This window comes from Felis catus, chromosome C2, assembly GCF_018350175.1.
Source record: "Felis catus isolate Fca126 chromosome C2, F.catus_Fca126_mat1.0, whole genome shotgun sequence".
Classification (NCBI taxonomy): Eukaryota; Metazoa; Chordata; class Mammalia; order Carnivora; family Felidae; genus Felis; species Felis catus.
In genome coordinates, this window is record NC_058376.1 from 157,253,854 (window position 1) to 157,271,570 (window position 17,717).

The window sequence follows — 17,717 nt, forward strand, 5'->3', positions numbered from 1 at the left end:
TCCAAAAGCCAGTTAACACCCAGGGCATGAAACCACCCATTCTGCTCCTGGCATATTTGATGCCCTTCAGAGAACCAAAATGCTTCATTTAGGGCCAATGTTTTGGCACGCACATAGACATGACAATTCCTTAGCGAGTTTCTGGGTGGAAACTGTCTAATCACACGTCATTGTCACAGAAATGATTTGTGCACAGCTATCCTGAATAAAGTTTAAATAACCCAGACCGATGTCTTTGGAAATGGTTTTCTACAACTTACATTTAAAAAAAAAAAAAAAGAAAAAGCGAACTCATTAGTCCAAGAAGTCAAAAAAAGCAACCTGGTTTTATTCTGCTTCTAATCAAAACAATATTTATCACATGGGAAAGGAGAGGCGTTGGTGCTGTGTTTCCCAGACATTTGGCAGTTCCTTTTCTCTCGTGCCTGTGACTAAAACCAGACTCGAAAATTAAAAATATGCCTCTCATTTTTTTTTTCAAGACAATTCAAACAAAAGAGCCTGCAAATCTACCCACACGAACACTGCTTTAAGCAACTTGAATGAAGAACCGGAGAGAATCTTGAGATCCATTTACTTTCCAAATAACAAATAGATTTTTTTTCCTCCAGCTTGGTTTGGGGGCAGGGAGGTCAAGAATTTAAAGTTACAGCCCTGGTAACACAGTTACCTGGCAGACAGTAACTGCTTTGTATACTCTATCTGAAAGGACAGCCACCAATAAACAAAATAAAAACTCAAAAATTTATGAGAAAAAAATTCATTTCCTTCCAACCACATGTTTAGGAGAGGAAAACACAACACTAAACAGATTTTAGGAAGGAAAAAGGAACGAGGAGGTGATGTACTTTAGAACTGAGTTTCATCATCCAATGACACTTCACCAGGTCTGCTATTCTGTTCTTTGTTCTCCCACCACTGTCTTCACCTATTCACATCATTTTCTCTCATTTGTAAATGGCGTCACCGAAGACATCCGGTTAAATGCATGAGATATTCAAAATCCACCACTGAATCTTAGTTCACGGTTTTCCTGGGGAACTACGAGAGCGGAATAATCCAGACTCATTCTCTGATTCCAGGGGGGAGGTGAGAACATACAGTCAATGCAATGTATCAAAACACAAGTTATTTCAAATATCCATGTCACGGACCTAACAATCAATATATTAAGTTATTTACATTGCCAATTAAAACCCTTTCAGGGTAATTTCTAATTTCAGAGGGATTTTAAGGCAAAGTTAAACTCATTTTAGAACCTACTATGTGCCAACCCACTGTGTCTTCACAAAGTGAACTGTGTTCTATTTAATGTCAAATCCTGTTTGTCCTGAAGCATCAGAGAAGTAGTATAGGAAGGAAGAACACTGAACCCGGCACCTTTATTTGACCATTTAAACTTTCAGAGTCTCTGTCTTCTCACCTATGTAATCCTGGAGTGACACCTGCCAGGCCGTTCCTCGGAGGCTTTGTAAGAATTACTTAAGATAACGGATTTGCGGGGCGCCTGGGTGGCTCAGTCGGTTGGGCGTCTGACTTTGGCTCAGGTCATGATCTCACAGTCGTGAGTTCGAGCCCTGCGTTGGGCTCTGTGCTGACAGCTCAGAGCCTGGAGCCTGCTTCGGATTCTGTGTCTCCTCTCTCTGCTCCTCTCCCACTCGTGCTCTCTCTCTCTCAAAAATAAATAAACATTAAAGAAATTCTTTTTAAAAAAAGATAATGGATTTGCAGGTGCTCTGGTGGCAGCAGCATTCAATACGAATGTGAATAGTTAGCACTGTTCTATCCCAGGCCACATGCAGGTAGGACTCTGGGTCCCTGAGCAAAGGCTCCACCCCCAGGAATGACCAACTCTACAGTCCCTACTATAAAGAGCTAGGAAGAGGTACAACGGTCTCCAGGATGGCTCAACAAGAACGATGGTATCGAGGTCCAAAGAACTATCTTGAATGTTAAGTTGGAGGTACTAAGGTGGTAAAGAATTGAGGGGAAACTTGGGCAAACAGCCAAATCTATACTGGTTGCTATTTATGCAGAAAGAGGAAGCCGAGAGAACACAGGACTTCAGAGCCAGAGAGTGGGTATGCAGCACGGGCTTTGTGGTTTTGTGATGGGCTGACTGCAGACAGATCACTTACCAGTTTTTTTCTTTTAACTTATTACACATGAGTGGAGAGGCCAGTATCATGTATCCCCATATCTACCTACCGCTTAGCCTCAACAATTAGCACCTCACAGTCAAACTGGGTTCATCTGTCCCCAGCCTCCTCTCCTGGATTATTGGTACATTAGTTACCTATTACTGTGTTAACAAATTACTCCGAAATTGAGTGGCTTAAAACAACATGCAGTCATTCTCCTTCCTTCTGTAGGTCAGGAATTTGGAAGCAGCCGGGTGGTTGTGGCTCAGGGCCTCTCATGATTGTGCAGTCAGGAAGCAGGCGCTGCAGTCATCTGAGCGACCGACTGAGGCTAAGAGCTGGGGATGACAGATCATGGTGCACAGGCCATATCTGGCCCACTGCCTGTGTTTATAAATAAACTTCTGTTGGGATACAGTCTATTCCTTTCATTCACGTATTACCCGTGGCTGCCTTTGCACTACAACAGCAGAACTGAGTAGTTTTGATAGAGACTGTATGGCCTATACATCTTAAATATTTACTACCTGATTCTTTACAGAAAATGTTTGCCCACCCTTGGACTAGAGAATCTGTTTCCAAGATGGTTCACTCACTTGGTTGTTCCTAGTCATCTGAGGCTCTCCACTGGCTGCTTGGGTACTGGTTCACAACCTTGGGGGTTCTTCAGGTGAAATCCGAAACTGGCCCCCATACATAAAGGGCAAGGAGAGCCTGAAAAAAGAGGCAGACCTGGAGTGGCCTCCAGGTAGGCAGAAGGGCAAGTACATGCGAGGTTTGTCTTGGGTGACCACAAGACGAGTAGATCTCCATACGTGCCCACCAGAATCTTAAAATTTATATAGCGATGTTAGGGGGATTCGGTCATATATACAGTCCAGATGGTCTCAACAACTATTCTCTCAAGGCTGTGTCTCCAAAATGGCTCCTGGGGTTGGAGTAGTGGTTAGAACGGACATTCCAAGGACAGGGGAGGAGCCTCTGACTGCCCAGGGTCCAGGTCTTGGGTCAACCAGCCACCACATCCTCTTGACCTCCTCCAACATTGAGTGTCCTCACAACATGGCAGCTAGTTTCCTAAGAGCAAATGATCCAAGAGGAAGAAAAAGACAGAAGCTATATATAGACATACATATATATAGCTTCTGTCTTCTTCTAGGTCATTACAAATTACATATATATACATATATATATATACACACACACACACACACACACACACACACACATATATAAGCTATATATATGTGTGTGTGTGTGTGTGTGTATATATATATATATAAGCTATATATATATAAGCTATATATATGTGTGTGTATGTATATATATACACACACATATATATAAGCTATATATATGTGTGTGTATGTATATATATATATATATGCTATATATATATATATATATATATTAAGCTAGGTCATTAAAAATTTATAACTATATATAAATAAATTTGTAATGACCTAGCTTCAGAAGAGACTTAACACTATTCTGTAGTGTCCTATTGGGATGGGACTTCAAATGGGTGTACATAGTAGAGAGGCAGGGAACATTGGGGCCCATCTTGCAAGCTAACAACCACAGTTAATGACCCTTTCCTTAATCTGTAAAATCAGGGTTTGGGACAGGATTGAGAATTTTTCCTCTAACATTGGACAATTACATGATATAGGGAATTTCTGATAATTCATATTTTTCTGTTTTGGTCACAGAATGCACTTAATACCTGCTGAATTTTAATATCTGTATTTTAATTATGACTCATGTATGAATTCAGTGTAATTTACTATTTATGTTCTTAGAGCCATTATTAATGTAGAATGATTATTTTCCTTTAATTAGGTAGTATTTCAAAAAGTTCCTAAACCAAACATTTCTTGTTCTCTGTATTCTATTCGCAGGACACAGGGGCAAATCTGTGTTGTTCTTAAGGATTTACTTTAATGTCTAAATTTTCTAGTCTATCAATCACTGAATTTTCAGCCCAATCTCTTAGGTTTACATTCACTGCATGATATAATATTCAATCATATCCCTGAGGTTCTGTGGCAATAGAAATCAATGGAAAATAATACCATTTATTATATTAACTATTTTCTACTTTAGCAATTTACTAGTAATTAAAAACAAAAGTTAAAAAGTCTATGGTTTCCTGACATAGTAAATACTCAATAATGGTTTCCTGAATCCCAAATATAACATGCAGAAGATAATTTCAAAGTCAAAAGACTAGAATTTAGTAACAGAAAAAGGCACAAAGGGCTGGGGCTTTGACCCCAGTGATGTTCATTTAATTACGGACTCACCTACTCAGCAAATACAAAATCTGTGTCTGGTGTAATCCTGTCCCTAAGAAGCTTCTCGTCTGGTGGTCACGGACAAATATCTTTGATCTTAGTGAGCCGACAATATAGTCTTTAATATCCTAGAATATTTGGTTAAAAAATAAGTAAACAGACGCATTCATAACAGCCCGGGCATTTTCCTAGAAAAGGAAGGCCTGCTTTCACACATGCTGGGCCTCAAGGCAACATCATTATTATTCTAGTACAGAATCTGAGGTTGGAACTCTTAGAACTTTTACTATCTTGCCAGAATATACATTTTTCTCTTTTAAAACATATAGTTTTTATGGGCGAAAGAGGTGAAAGGGATTGAGAGCACACTTGTCATGATGGGCACTGAGTAACACAGAGAACTGTCGAATCACTGCACTGTGCACCTGAAACTAACACTGTATACGATTATACCAGAAATAAAAAACATACACATGGTTGTAAGCATTCTGAAATCTCTAAAGTAATGTGCTGTAAGGTGAACTTTTTTCTTTACAAATGCAGACACATTTTGATGACAAACGTGAGCCAGGGTCAAAGCACAGGGTGTCACCTGGGCAGCACGGTGAACTCGAGGCCGTTCCACGCGGAACAGAACTGTCCTCTCAGGAGTCCTCTGCCCACAGTGCTTCCAGTTACCTACATGTTGGCTAGGAAAATGCTACATTTTATTCTGTTTCCTGGCCTGTTAGGTAATTCCCCAAGTAAAAATAGATCTGGTTCTCATTTGGCTAGATTTCTTACATCTGGGGAAAAAACTAAGAGCTACAATTTAAAATTTTGCTTAGAAAACCAGGGGAATGAGATGAGTAACAAATTCCAACCCTGTTTACTAGAGAAGACAAAAATGATCAGAGGCTTTCTGGAGCTTTAGTGAAGCATCTTATTTCAATGTCTATACGGCTCTGTGTACCTTACAGCAAGCACGCTTCTCCAGTGAGAACAGAAAATGCAGGGGAAAAATGTCTACACATCAGTGGTAAGAAGAGGGTTGTTCTAGAGTCTAGATACTTCTCGCAAAGTAAAAACGACTTTAGAATTCTGTCTGGCTTGATTTGGGTTTATTGTACCATCTTTCGGGAGCCACCTTGTCGCTGATATCAAGCACGGTCTTTTTGGGGGAAAAAGCACAGAACTTGGGCTTCATTAGGGCTCGGTATGGGGACCTGAGGAAGTGCTCGGACCCGATTCCTCGGAGTGCACTCTCTACCTAGTGATCCCAGAAAGGCATATGACCCAGCTGTTTCCATTTTCACCAGAGGACCTATTTTAAAGCTCCTCTTTTCTTGCCCAAGGACGTCACTTGTCATTTACTTAATATATTAGCTTCTCAACTACATGGGAGTCAACAAACACAGTTTGAGGGGGCCGAGATGTGTTCAGAGTCTACTGGGCGTCAGGCCCTGTGCCGGAGGAGGGAACGCAGGGGTGAAGAGCCGCCTGGCCGGGTGCGGTGGGGGGGAAGGCACAGAGGTGGGTACCGGGACCCCCCTGTGCCACGCGCAGCGGGGTGCTCCCCCGTGAAGCTGAGGGCGGAGGGAGGGTGCGCGGTGGCCGGCTGCCAGGAAGCAGGGCGCTTGGGGACTGTCAACAGTGCACCTGCTAGTCCCTCCACTACGGCTGCTGCCCAGCTGTGTGCGGGCCGTGAAAATGGGGAGTCGCGACGCGTCACCTAAACCGGTTTCACGGCACCAGTTTCCCAGAATTCCTTCCTGGCTGGCCCGGTGACACAGGGCCCCCGAGCTCGAGGGGGTCCCTGCCCTGCTTCGCCACCCTCGTCTTTCCCGACCCCCGACCCCCCCAACACACACACACACACGCTGTGTCTCACCGGAGCCTCGCTCTGACCACGTGCGGTGGGCACCACCTCCCAGGGCCTTGCTGTGTTGGGGAGATGCCAACACAGGAGGAGGGGAGAGGTCAGCTCGGAGGGGCCACCCTAGGTCTCGAGGCCCTGTAGCCCATGAGGCCAGCACCCGGCGTGGGGCCCTGGGAGATGGGCCGTCTGTCCTTGAGGACTGAGGCCGCGTCCGGCACCCATGGCCAGTGCCTTTCTCGAAAGCCGGTTCTTTCTCCGGGCTCCTTTCCTCCTGACCCGCACGCTGGGACACCAGCCTGTGACTACACATTCAACAGTCCGGCGAAACTCTCCCTTAAAAGCCAGGTTTACCTACCCCAACTCGAGAGCACAGAGGCAGGGCAAGGGAAGTTCAGAGATGACTGCTAAGTGCCGGAAAGGGTTTAAATATACTTCCCTCTAGGAAACAGAGACGGGACTTGAGGCCGCTGGCCCAGGCAAGGGTCCCACACCTGATTCGAGGTCCTCGAGGGCCATACTTAGCACCGTGGGTTCCTCTTAGAAGTCTTTATCTTGTTCTGACTGATTTCGGAGGCTGTCATCTTTCTGAAAAGCTGCATCTGGACCCAGCGCCCTGGCTTCTGTGGGTGGTTGGCCCTGGGACGCCTGGCTGCCCGGAGGCCGGTTGAAGTGGGAGCTGTTCTGAGGACGTGGGGTCCTCGCGCTCTAGGACGCTGAGTGGCTCCTTCCTATTTTTAACTAAATCTCAAAATTACCGAGAACTGAGCACGTCAATTTGAAAAGAAAAGGGCGTCACGAGGATGATATTTACTCTCTGGAATTCTTGCAAAGGTCTTACCGACTGGAACCTGACTCTCTGAGAATTCTGTCTGCAGAGCAAACCATTTTATTTTCTCCAGTTTGCCTCTCACCTTCACGTACATCTGACCCGCCTGTGTACTTAGAAATGCCACAGTTTCCTATCTGACCCCCACGAAGGACCTGCCCTCGGTACCTCTCCTTTCCCCTGTCCCCTCCCACCACGGCTAAGAGGAACAGCTACCATGCACAGAGCACTTCTCCAAATGGCTTCAGGGCTCCTGCAGTAGAACAGCGCTGGGCAAAATGGCAGATTTCTGGGCCTTCGCACAGAGCACGCAATCCAGCCCTTCGTTTCATAAAACAAAACACTGAGGTGCAAAGAGGCCATCTGCCTCATTTATGGTGGCAGACCCTGGCCCAGACCTTGCTAGCTCTTGGCACTCCCCTGAACATGCTTGGGATCTATCTTTGCTGGGGATTCCGGATTGGGGGAGGGGGCACTAAAGCAATAGGAGGGGTTTTTTACATGTAGGCGCCTGGGCCCCACCTTAGATCTAGGGAGTCTGACTCTTTAGGTGTGGGGCCCAGGCACACGTGTCTTTATGTAAACTTCTCCATTCAAGATGCACTGCCCAATTTAAGAACGGACTTAAATTTCTCAGTCACGTTTTGTCCGTAGAATGAGAACCTGAATTTAAAAAGTAGTGATTCAAATGTAAATTAAACATAAAATACTAATTATTCAAAAGTAATCATTTCTGTTGACAATTTTACCGTCGATTTCTGGTCACTTAACAGTGAAAGAGCCCAGGGATGGGCTAGGTAGGCATTAATGAGATTTATTCCAAAATATGTCTTCAATAACTCCAGTTTTGACCTGGGGCCCACTGACTGACCAGAGGACACAGCAGAAGCCCTCTCTGCCTTTGATGTACGGGCAGAGCCCCGTGAGTTAGGCTCTACTTATTCACAAAGCAGATAGTTAAATGTCAGTTGAAAGAAAGAGAAGACAAATTCTACATCCTAGAAATGTCAATAGTTCAGCGAGTAAACTGAAGACGTGCCAGTTCATCCGAGTTTCTGAAAAGCATTAAATGGGCGACCTTTCCTATCTAGGACCTTCCGGGCTCCTCGGGACCTCTGCACAGTGAGGCTCAACAGGCAACGCAACACAAATGTCTGTCTCAACTGACAGAAGCGTGAACCTGTGTGGCCCGTGCTGCAGTGGTGACCACACCACGAAGCCCGGGCCGGCACGAGGGGGGACAGGAGAGGGGCAGCTGCCACAGGCTCCACCGTCCAGCCTCCGTCCCAGGTCAGGTTTTCAGATCGTGATTTCAACACAGTATAGTGGAGAGAGGAACGCTTCTACTTGGTCTGTGGTTCCAGGCCCTACGGAACCCCGAGCACAGCACTCACCACCCCTGTCCACTCGATGGACCGGAGACATCTGAGCCGCACACACGTGAATTTAAGATCATCTCTAGTGCGAGCTGGCTAGGAATGTCCTGTTTTAAGGCATTTGAGAGATATGCGGAGTCAAAACCTGTAGGACATTTCTGTCCCTCCAGAACCTTAATAGCAAGATCAGCACCAAAATCACGCTTTCTTAGAAGGTGATATGAATCACAGAATCACATCTATGGCTTAAGAAAAAAGCCCAAAGTGACTTAAAATCTTTTAGGCTGTTTTCTTCTTTTAAAATAACATGCGACAGGGAGGGGCGCCTGACTGCTTCAGCCAGTACAGCATGGAACTCTTGATCTCAGGGTCATGAGAGCAAGCCAGACATTGGGCACAGAGCTCCCTTTAAACAAACAAACAAACAAACAAACAAACAAACAAACAAATAAGTAGAATACGAGACAGAATTTTGGTTAGTGCTTCATCTTTCAATGACGACGAGGGTAAATAAATTTTGCCTTTGAATTAGGGCTTTGTTTCGTTGTCAGGTAGGGTGTGGTGGGAAGCCAGGGGAAGCCAGGAGCTGACATGATCTGACAGGTCACTGTCCACAGCAAACACTCACACCTCTGAGCCCCCCCCCCCCCCCCCCCCCAGAGCGAGTACAGCAGCCCTGCAGTGGGACTTCTAGGTAAATGCATTTAGTAATACGAGACATGTTAATACCCAACATCATTACAGAGCCTTTGCTCTTCCGACAAATGCATGGCAATGTGCCATCCTGATCAAGAGGAAAGCCTCACTCGCATGAAGCAGGATCTCACCTTGACAAGGAATTCAGGGGTGTACAGGTGGCCAGGGGGTTGTTTGCCCCAACGTATGGAACCTCGCTAGAAATGCAGTCGCTGCAGAAACCTGATTTACCAAAGCTCTTCCTAAGACAGTGCTATACAATTAAAATACGTTTTTGCTTACATACCCCTGAAAATGGGTGCTATGTGCCCTCCCATACTATTTTATGTTGCCATCTAAAATCTTCACCATGGGGGCCCTTGGGTTGGTTAGTGTCCGACTCTTGGTTTCAGCTCAGGTCACGATCTCGTGGTTCATGAGTTCAACGCCCCCACTGGGCTCTGCACTACCAGTGTGGACCGTGCTTGGGGTCTTCTCTCCCTCTTTCTCTCTCTGCCTTCCCCCCTCTACCATGCGTGCGCTCTCTCTCTCTCTCTCTCTCTCTCAAAATAAATGAATAAACTTTAAAATAAAATATTTAAAAACCTTCACCATAAATTAGGTAGTTATGAAAATGTATCTTCTAGCTTACTGTAGACATTGCATATTACCATAGTGTAAATATTAAAAATAAACTATTAGCTCACTCTTTTAAAGATGTCCAGGAAATACCACAGGGATGTGATATCCACCATCACCTATTTAAGAAGTAGATGGATACCCTCTTCATTAATAGTAACAATTTTATGTTTTTTCTTTTTTCTCCTCTTTGAAATCATATTTTCTTGCCTTTTCTCCCAAAGGATTTTATACTAATAATTTTCTTTCAGCCTGAAAGTGTCAATCATGGTCATACTTTAATAATATGCTAATAAATGGAAATTTAAAAGTTTAAAAAAGTTCCCGTGACTATAAATCTCACTTTAAGTGTTTAAAATTTTCTTCCGGACCACTGGTCATCACAAGTATTCCTGGTGCATAAGTGGTAAAAATCGCATAAACAGAATGCACATGTTCATAAGCAATTATCGGACATAAGTTCCTGGATACATTTTGGAAATGCACCTTTTAAGGAGACGGACTTGGCTTTGGCAGGCGGGAGAGTGGGTGCCTTTACAGAACGCAGTTTAGCCCCCGACATCTCCGTTTGGTAAGGTTCTCTCTCAGGGGGGAGGCTTTCACCGTGGGGACAAGGCACAGGGAGGACAACTGTTTGAAGAGAGGCGGTGTGGCCCAGGACAGCCCAGGAGGAACCACAGGGCACCCGGGCCTCCTACAACCACATTTGAGGAAAGAGGTGAGTGTAAGATTGGGGATCTGAACAACGAGGCCGTTATAACTGTCTGTGCCCACATGCTTGTCACAAGTCTAAGGAACGTGGCTGGGGCGGGGGGGGAGACTGTGCTCTGCCCCCACCAGGTTGCTAACTTTTCTGCCCCTCACCCCTAGAGTTTCAGCCTCTCCTTATTTTTTTTTAATTTTTATTAAACAAAAAAATTTTTTTTACCCTTCATTTTTGAGAGAGAGACAGAGTGCAAGTAGGGGAGGGCAGAGAGAGAGGGAGACACAGAATCCAAAGCAGGTTCCAGGCTCTGAGCTGTCGGCACAGGGCCTGACGCGGGGCTTGAACTCACAAACCCCGAGATCATGACCTGAGCCGAAGGCGGACGTTCAACCGACTGAGCCACCCAGGTGCCCCTCAGCCTCTCCTTTAAATGGGAGCTGAGCAAGTCCTCTGAAGTAGAGTGGGGTGCCAAGTTCAGGGGGCCTGCCCTCAGCCTTGGTCTTACCCTGACGTCATTTCAGGTCCACTGAGGACTTTACAGACAAGTCCCACTGCGCCTCAACGTCACCTCTGGGTTTCCACACTTGACGCATGCCTTCAAACTTCAGGTGCAAAACGTATGTTATGTGAAAGTAAATTTTACTCCAAAAATTTCACCCGGCGTTTACATTTTTTTTCCAAGAAGAAAACCAACAACACATAGGAATGTCCGTAAAAAGAACAAGGAAGGAGGAGGAAGAATGCGTGAAGGATGTTCTCAGGTGAGTCTGAAAATGGCATTAGGGAACTTAAGTAATTGTTCAAACCACCAACATGAGGGAGGGTTCATTCCGTATTTACTTACATTAGTGTTTCAAGTGCAGAAAAGCATACAGGTAACAAATGGCAAATAATCCCCCTCCCGAAGAATTCCTGTTGACCTTAAAAAAGTAATACACGTGCACGGCCAGAAAATTCAAACCCTATGTAAAAGAGAACTCTTGATCCTTCCTCAAAGGTAACTACTGTTCAGCGTTTCCCAGGCGCCCTTCTCCCCAAAAACATATCTGCATTTGTCCATTTTTCTTCCCTTCCTTCTCTTCTTCAAAAGTGAACTCAAATTTGTTCTCGACCCTGCTTTCTCCACTTAATAAAACAGCAAAGACGCACTCATACACGCACATGTGTGCACAGCCTCCAGCACAAAGAGATCTTTTTAAAAAGCAGGCTCACAGAACTTTTTCATATGGAACCATCATTATCAGACAACCATTATTTTCATCTGTCTCCTACTGCGTTTAGCTGTCTCAGGGTTCTTGCTTGGTCCACTTTGCGGTTAGAACTGTTACCCTAGCGAGAGTCATTCTGCTTGGAGGGTAATCTAAATTTTGATTCAACTGCATTCTAGAAAGGTTAAGCCAATTCACCCTTCTGTCAAGTACGTAAAAGTGTCCCTTTCCCCATACCAGACGAGAACAGATCAACCAACATTTGGCAACAGAACGTGTAAAATGCGGTATTTCACTGCTGTGTGACCTTATGTTTCTTTAACTGTGAGTGAGGCTGAATACTTCTTATGTTAACTTTGATTACTGGACTGTCCTTTTAAATGGGTTTATCAAAGTTCTTTAAAAAAATTTTTTTTAACGTTTATTCATCTTTGAGAGACAGAGTGAGACAGAGCACGAGCGGGGAAGGGGCAGAGAGAGAGGGAGACACAGAATCCGAAGCAGGATCTGAGCCATCAGCACAGAGCCCGACGCGGGGCTCGAACTCACGAACCGCGAGATCAGCGACTGAGCCACCCAGGCGCCCCTCAAAATTCTTTTTAAATTAAAGATATTAACCGTTTTTCATGCAAGTATCTCCCCAGTTTGTCCAATTTATCTGTTGAGTTTTGTCTCTTTCTCTTTTGTCACAGAGAAGTTTTAAATTGTCATACTTTTTGTATCTGTTAACCATCTAAATTTTGCAGGGTGGTGGTGGTAAGAGGTGTGTAAGGAATGAGGTGAAACAAACTGTAATAACTTCCCCCAAACAACTGTTTGTCATCAGACCATGTAACAACAGTTCTTTTTCCCCACTGCCGCAGAATGTTAATCTTACCCTACGCTGAAGTCCCGGTTTTATTTGGGTCCATTTACAGACTCTGTATTCCGCCGATCTGTTTCTTCCCTAATTCAAAATGGACTCAATTGCTATAACTATTGTATTATTCAGAATACATTTAAATATCTGGCAGGGCTAGAGGCCTCATTTTTCTTCTTGTACTCGGAAATCTCCTTGCTATTCTCAAATGTCTGTTTCTATATACTTCAATTGGCATCAAATTTTCACAAGATTGAATCTTTTGGTCCCAGCAGACTTTTAAAAATACTCTTGATATAGATTATCCATATTGTTTTGATCAATTACTACCTAAAGGTTTTATAGTTTAGCTTCTTCAGTAAATGAGACTTTTTCTTCAATAATATCTTCAAATGGCTGTTCTTTCTTGTGAAAGGAAACAAATAATTTTAGATGACTCTTGTAACCTTACCAAGTTTTCCTATTTGTTTCCAATTACTTACCTCGTGGTTTTTGGATATATAACCCTATAACCTTCAACTAATGATACACTCGTGTCTTCCAGGTTATTTGACCTCCTATTTCTTCCTCTTGTGTAGCTGCGTTGGCCAGCACCCCCAGATCGACAAGAAGTGTCAGAGGGGGTAACAGGCTTCCCGACACTGCTGTGAGTGCTTCTGGTCCCTCACCGCTGAGCACGACGCCCGGTGTCTACAACTCAAGCACACTGGCTAGGTGAACCTGTCCCCACCCAGGAGACCTCGGGAATCCAGTCTCCTCCCCGGCTGCGTCCAGCTGGTGGACGCGCGCTCCTCCCTCTTCTCTGTACTCTTATCGCAAGTCTTATTCTGGGGACACCCTGCCTCACTGGGGGCACGCTCTGCTCCAGTGTGGGGACTCCCGCCTCGTGCACCATCCTGCAGCCCCTTGCTTCTATCAGAGGGTCAGCTTGGATGGGTCCCCCTTTCAATTTTTCTCCTCCCAGCTCCCCAGGCATTAAAAAAAAAAAAAATTCCTGCATGAGGTGGTTTGGTAGCCTAACGGACTGTGTGGGTCAGAACCCAGGTCCTGGACCTAGAGTCTGTCTTCTCAGATGACACCGCCTTACTGATTTGCTCATTGGTTTAGCGGCTACGTATCGCTGGAGAGAACCGGCTCGGGCACGTAGGAGTCTGTCTTCCTGCTCACACTCTGCTGCCATCGAGAGTCGGAGTGAAGACCTCCAAGCATCGTCTTTGAGGAGAATGCGGAGATCACTGGCAGAAGCTGCCACTTCCAGGGCGTTTTCTGATGCTTTCGCCCACACGTTGTCATTCCCCCCTCACTCTCTGCAATATTATGCAAGAGTCTATTTACTCGGTTCCCCTCGTTCAATGCTTCTGCAGAAGGCCGACTTAGAAACGGTGGGGGCCGCTCCAGGGCAAGTCTTGGAAACCCTGGCCTTGTTCTTCTGCTGAATGCTAGCTCTATTCTTTAACATCACTTGGATATTTTTGTCTTGCCTAGTTTAGTTCCCTGAAGCTATTTGTTGTTCATATGATTAGGATTTTGGTTTTGTTACACCGTCCTAAACTGTAGTCCTCTGTATTTATTTGAGCTAGTAACTTCAAGGGCTGAAGGAAATGCTGAGAGCGAGTCCTCTAAATTATGGCCCCTGGCATTTGCTAAAGAAATACACAGACTTTCAGGACAGTTGCCTTTACCTGCTGCTTGAGTGCCTCCAAAGACTCGAATTCCAATCGGGCCAGTTTCATCTGGATATGCCGTGGTTTATCAGGTATGGCAAATGCAAGTATAAACTTGAAAGCCAGGAGTGCATGCTGAAAACAAGAAAGGGTACATGTTGATATGGCACATTAGACCACATGTGCAATGGAACAAAACAGTAACTAAGCAATCTGCGATTCTCCTCGTTAACCTTGGGTAATTTCTAATTACTGGCCCGCGATGTATCAGAGATCAACAGGCCCAAGAGTTATATTTAACCCACTCCCTTGTGGCCCACTCATTAACCAGTGTCTTCCTTTGCTTTATTCTTTTAAAATCAGTTATTCCCTTAAATTGATACCATATGATACTTTCAGTGCTTTAAAGGAAAATGAAATTCATTCTGAAAAGCCTTTCACAAAAATTTTTCTACCTGTGTCTAATTTCCGAATGTATCTTAGCATACAGCATCGGCAGACTCATTCTATTCTTTGCCCGATAGCGTCCTCCCTGTGCTGTGCTTCTGGCTGAGTTATGTGAAATGCACAGGCATCTTAAACACCTTGAATCCTCTGCATCCCCAAAGGTGCCCGGTGCAGTTTCCCTCATGAAATGATAATAAATACTGATAACTGATTGACTGTAATGTGGTGCCTTATGCTGCTGACTCCTTATACTGTAGGGCAGGTATACAGAATGTTTCCGTTATAACATGGGAAGCTTAGAACCCTTCTACACCAATATCATAAAAAGGTTCTCTATACTATAATAATACAGGGTTTGTAATTATGCTTCTTTCTCTGCAGAAAAGAATAAGCCAACAGGATTGCTTCCTTTGGTAAGCCTGCTCTTCAAATGCACAGCCTCGACCTACTGATACGTCTCCAACTCCAGTATCATCTTGTGATCCAGCATCAACACCCACAGGAGTCTCGACGATCAAAAGAATAAAGTTCCTCTTTGATGACAGCATGAATTACTAAATATTAAAAGCTGTGAAATGATTTTTAAAGGTAAGAAATAATTAAAAGGCATTTCGGAAATCAGTGAAGGAAGTGGAACAGGCTCTAAGAAGTGTTGCATTGAATTATTGACCGAAGAAGAAGACAGCTGAAAGACATTACATGAATTCTTTACTGCGATATTTTCAAAAGGAGGGCGAAAGACGAATACCATGTGGCTGTGTCCCGGGAGCAGCACGAACTAGTGAAGGAAATCGGCATCACACCATAACAAGCAGTGACTCGGTCCTGAAAATGGGCGCAGCCTCAGCACAGGCCAGGCGCTCCTGGTACAAACGAGAGACCCGGGGTGGGCCAGGCCAGGCAGCCTTCACGGCAGTGTGACTGCCGTGACCAGAGAAGACACTTGGAAGGTACTGACTAAGTATCTACAGGGTGGAAACAGGTAGATAACGGCACGGATCAGATGACATCATCTGCTGCAATTCTGAACTAATTGGGTTAAATTAACAGGAGCCTGGATAAAATCGACAAAGAATAAGTAAATAATTCAAAAAGGTATACTGTGTCATTATTTCATTCCACTGGAGTTCTGACATATAATTTTATATAAGACTTAACCTCTTTAGTAGAAACACTAGACAAGAAATAAACAAGTGAGCAGATGAAAAGAAACCTTCCACGTTTTCCAGACATGGTGGTCCTCAAACTGCCAGAGCCCCACCACGAGCCAGCCACTGGCCTCTTTCCAATCCCCTAACAAGTCTGTACCCACTTTCTCTTCTGTGGAGTCTCAGAGGGAAGTGGTGAGAAAGGACCCTGCCACGGTCTCCCCTCGGATGCAAGGTGCCTGGAAGATGTGTCAGCTCAACCGGGACTGGTTACCAGGCCACCGAGCAAGGCTGCCACAGACCTCGGTGCTCACAGCGGCCGCATGAACTGTCCATAACCCTCATGAGTTACAATTATTGGTATTTATTAGACAACATTAGTTAAAATAGGAAGTCATTTTAACACGGTTAAAACATTTACGTAGCAATAAGCTTTTATGAGCTCTGTAGCTCCTTTTCCTAAAATTACTTTATAATAAATGTTTCTAAAGGCTCTTATGCAGAGAACTCAGTTTCTTCTGAACTATATTTGCAAAACAGGTTCCTCGTAGACCTGCTTGTTCGAAGCTTTTGCCTTCCTGCGGAACACCGCCAGGGTCATGCTCCTTGGAGAGCTGCACGCAAACCGCGCAGCTGAACCCCCTTTAGCCGGGTACCAGCACCTTGAAAGCCAGAAGGGAAGGCACTGTGCCCATCCTCTCACGTTTATTAGTGACCAGGGTGCTCGACGCGGGTCTAGGAGACGATGTCCTGGTGCACAGGCTGGAGGAGAAGACGAGTCATCCTGGGCCCTCCTGATGTCACGTGTAGGGGCCACACACACTGGCAGTTGCCCCAGTTTCTAGCAGTTCGGAGAGGGCTTCCCGAAGGAAGTAGGTTGAAGCAGAGACACACAGGAGGAGGGGCTGGCTGGGAAAGGGGGAGGAGCTAACCCAGAGAGGGAACAAGGGCACTCAGGGACGGTGGGGCTGGGGGCAGGGGAAAACCGAGGCACCGGGAGCCGAGTGAGGAGTGAGGAGGCATCGAGGCACCAACCACTCACGGCACGGAGAGCGGACAAGTGCAGAGGCCACAGAGAGGCGGGCAGGTCGGCAGGGTGAGCTGGTGTGTGTGACAGCAACGGGCTGGGGCCTCCAGGAATGAGCGGAGGGCTTACCAGCGGAGGACCGGACAGGCTTCCGCGGCCTTGCGATGCGCGCAGGATGAGGGGCAGGCCGGAGGGAGCTACGGGGAGCAGAGGTCCACGTGGGCTTTTAGGTGTCCACAGGACATCTGATCAGAGAGGCTCAGCAGGCAGTGGGGTAGAGGGGTCTCACGTTCCCGACAGGGCTGGAGGCAAACAGTGGGAGTGGCTGGGGTACGTGCATAAATGGCACAGAGTCACGGGAACGCGGGGGGGGGGGGATCTGCAGGGACACACGGCGAGGGAGAAAAGATGAGACGAGGCAAGAAGACGGCACAGGGTGGACCTGAAGGAACGAGACGTGTGTGATGAGCAAAAGAGGGAGGCCTGGCAACTGGCTTGAGAAGCAGCAGGTGGGGGCAGGCTGAAATCCAGCAGGTTCTGAAGTTACAGAAGCGAAGGGGAGAGAAGGAAGCCAGTCAAGGTGGGCACAGGAAGGTCAGCCACATGGAGGCGGGGGGGGGGGGGGGGGGGAACCTGTGGCTTTAACACCAGGCGGCCTTTGGCGACTCTGGTGGGAGTGGTTTCAGCTGAGTGGGGGCCACAGAAGCAAGACCAAGGTGGACTGAGAAGGGCCTGGAAAGCAAGGCTGGAGACAGGAGGGCCATCCACAGAGTTCAGTTCAGGAAGTCTGGAAGGAGGGAGAGTAAGAGAGAAGGTGGTAGCCGGACGGAGGGAGACCTGGGCTAG

At 45.9% G+C, this 17,717-nt stretch overlaps 1 protein-coding gene across 14 annotated transcripts in view; it reads right to left on the reverse strand.

The window, feature by feature from the left end:
• The window catches only part of ANO10 (anoctamin 10), a 287,855-nt gene that overhangs the window by 51,775 nt on the left and 218,363 nt on the right, over positions 1-17,717 (reverse strand). For 8 of the 14 annotated variants that reach the window (XM_023260817.2, XM_045037974.1, XM_045037973.1 and 5 more), the window contains one exon: positions 14,268-14,384. In XM_023260817.2, the coding sequence (XP_023116585.2) occupies positions 14,268-14,384 (117 nt within the window). Of the gene's footprint in view, positions 1-298; positions 1,042-1,706; positions 2,856-2,962; positions 3,219-4,447; positions 4,567-14,267; positions 14,385-17,717 lie in introns of those variants that run through there. The other 6 variants (XM_045037976.1, XM_023260819.2, XM_023260816.2 and 3 more) reach the window with 5 other exon arrangements.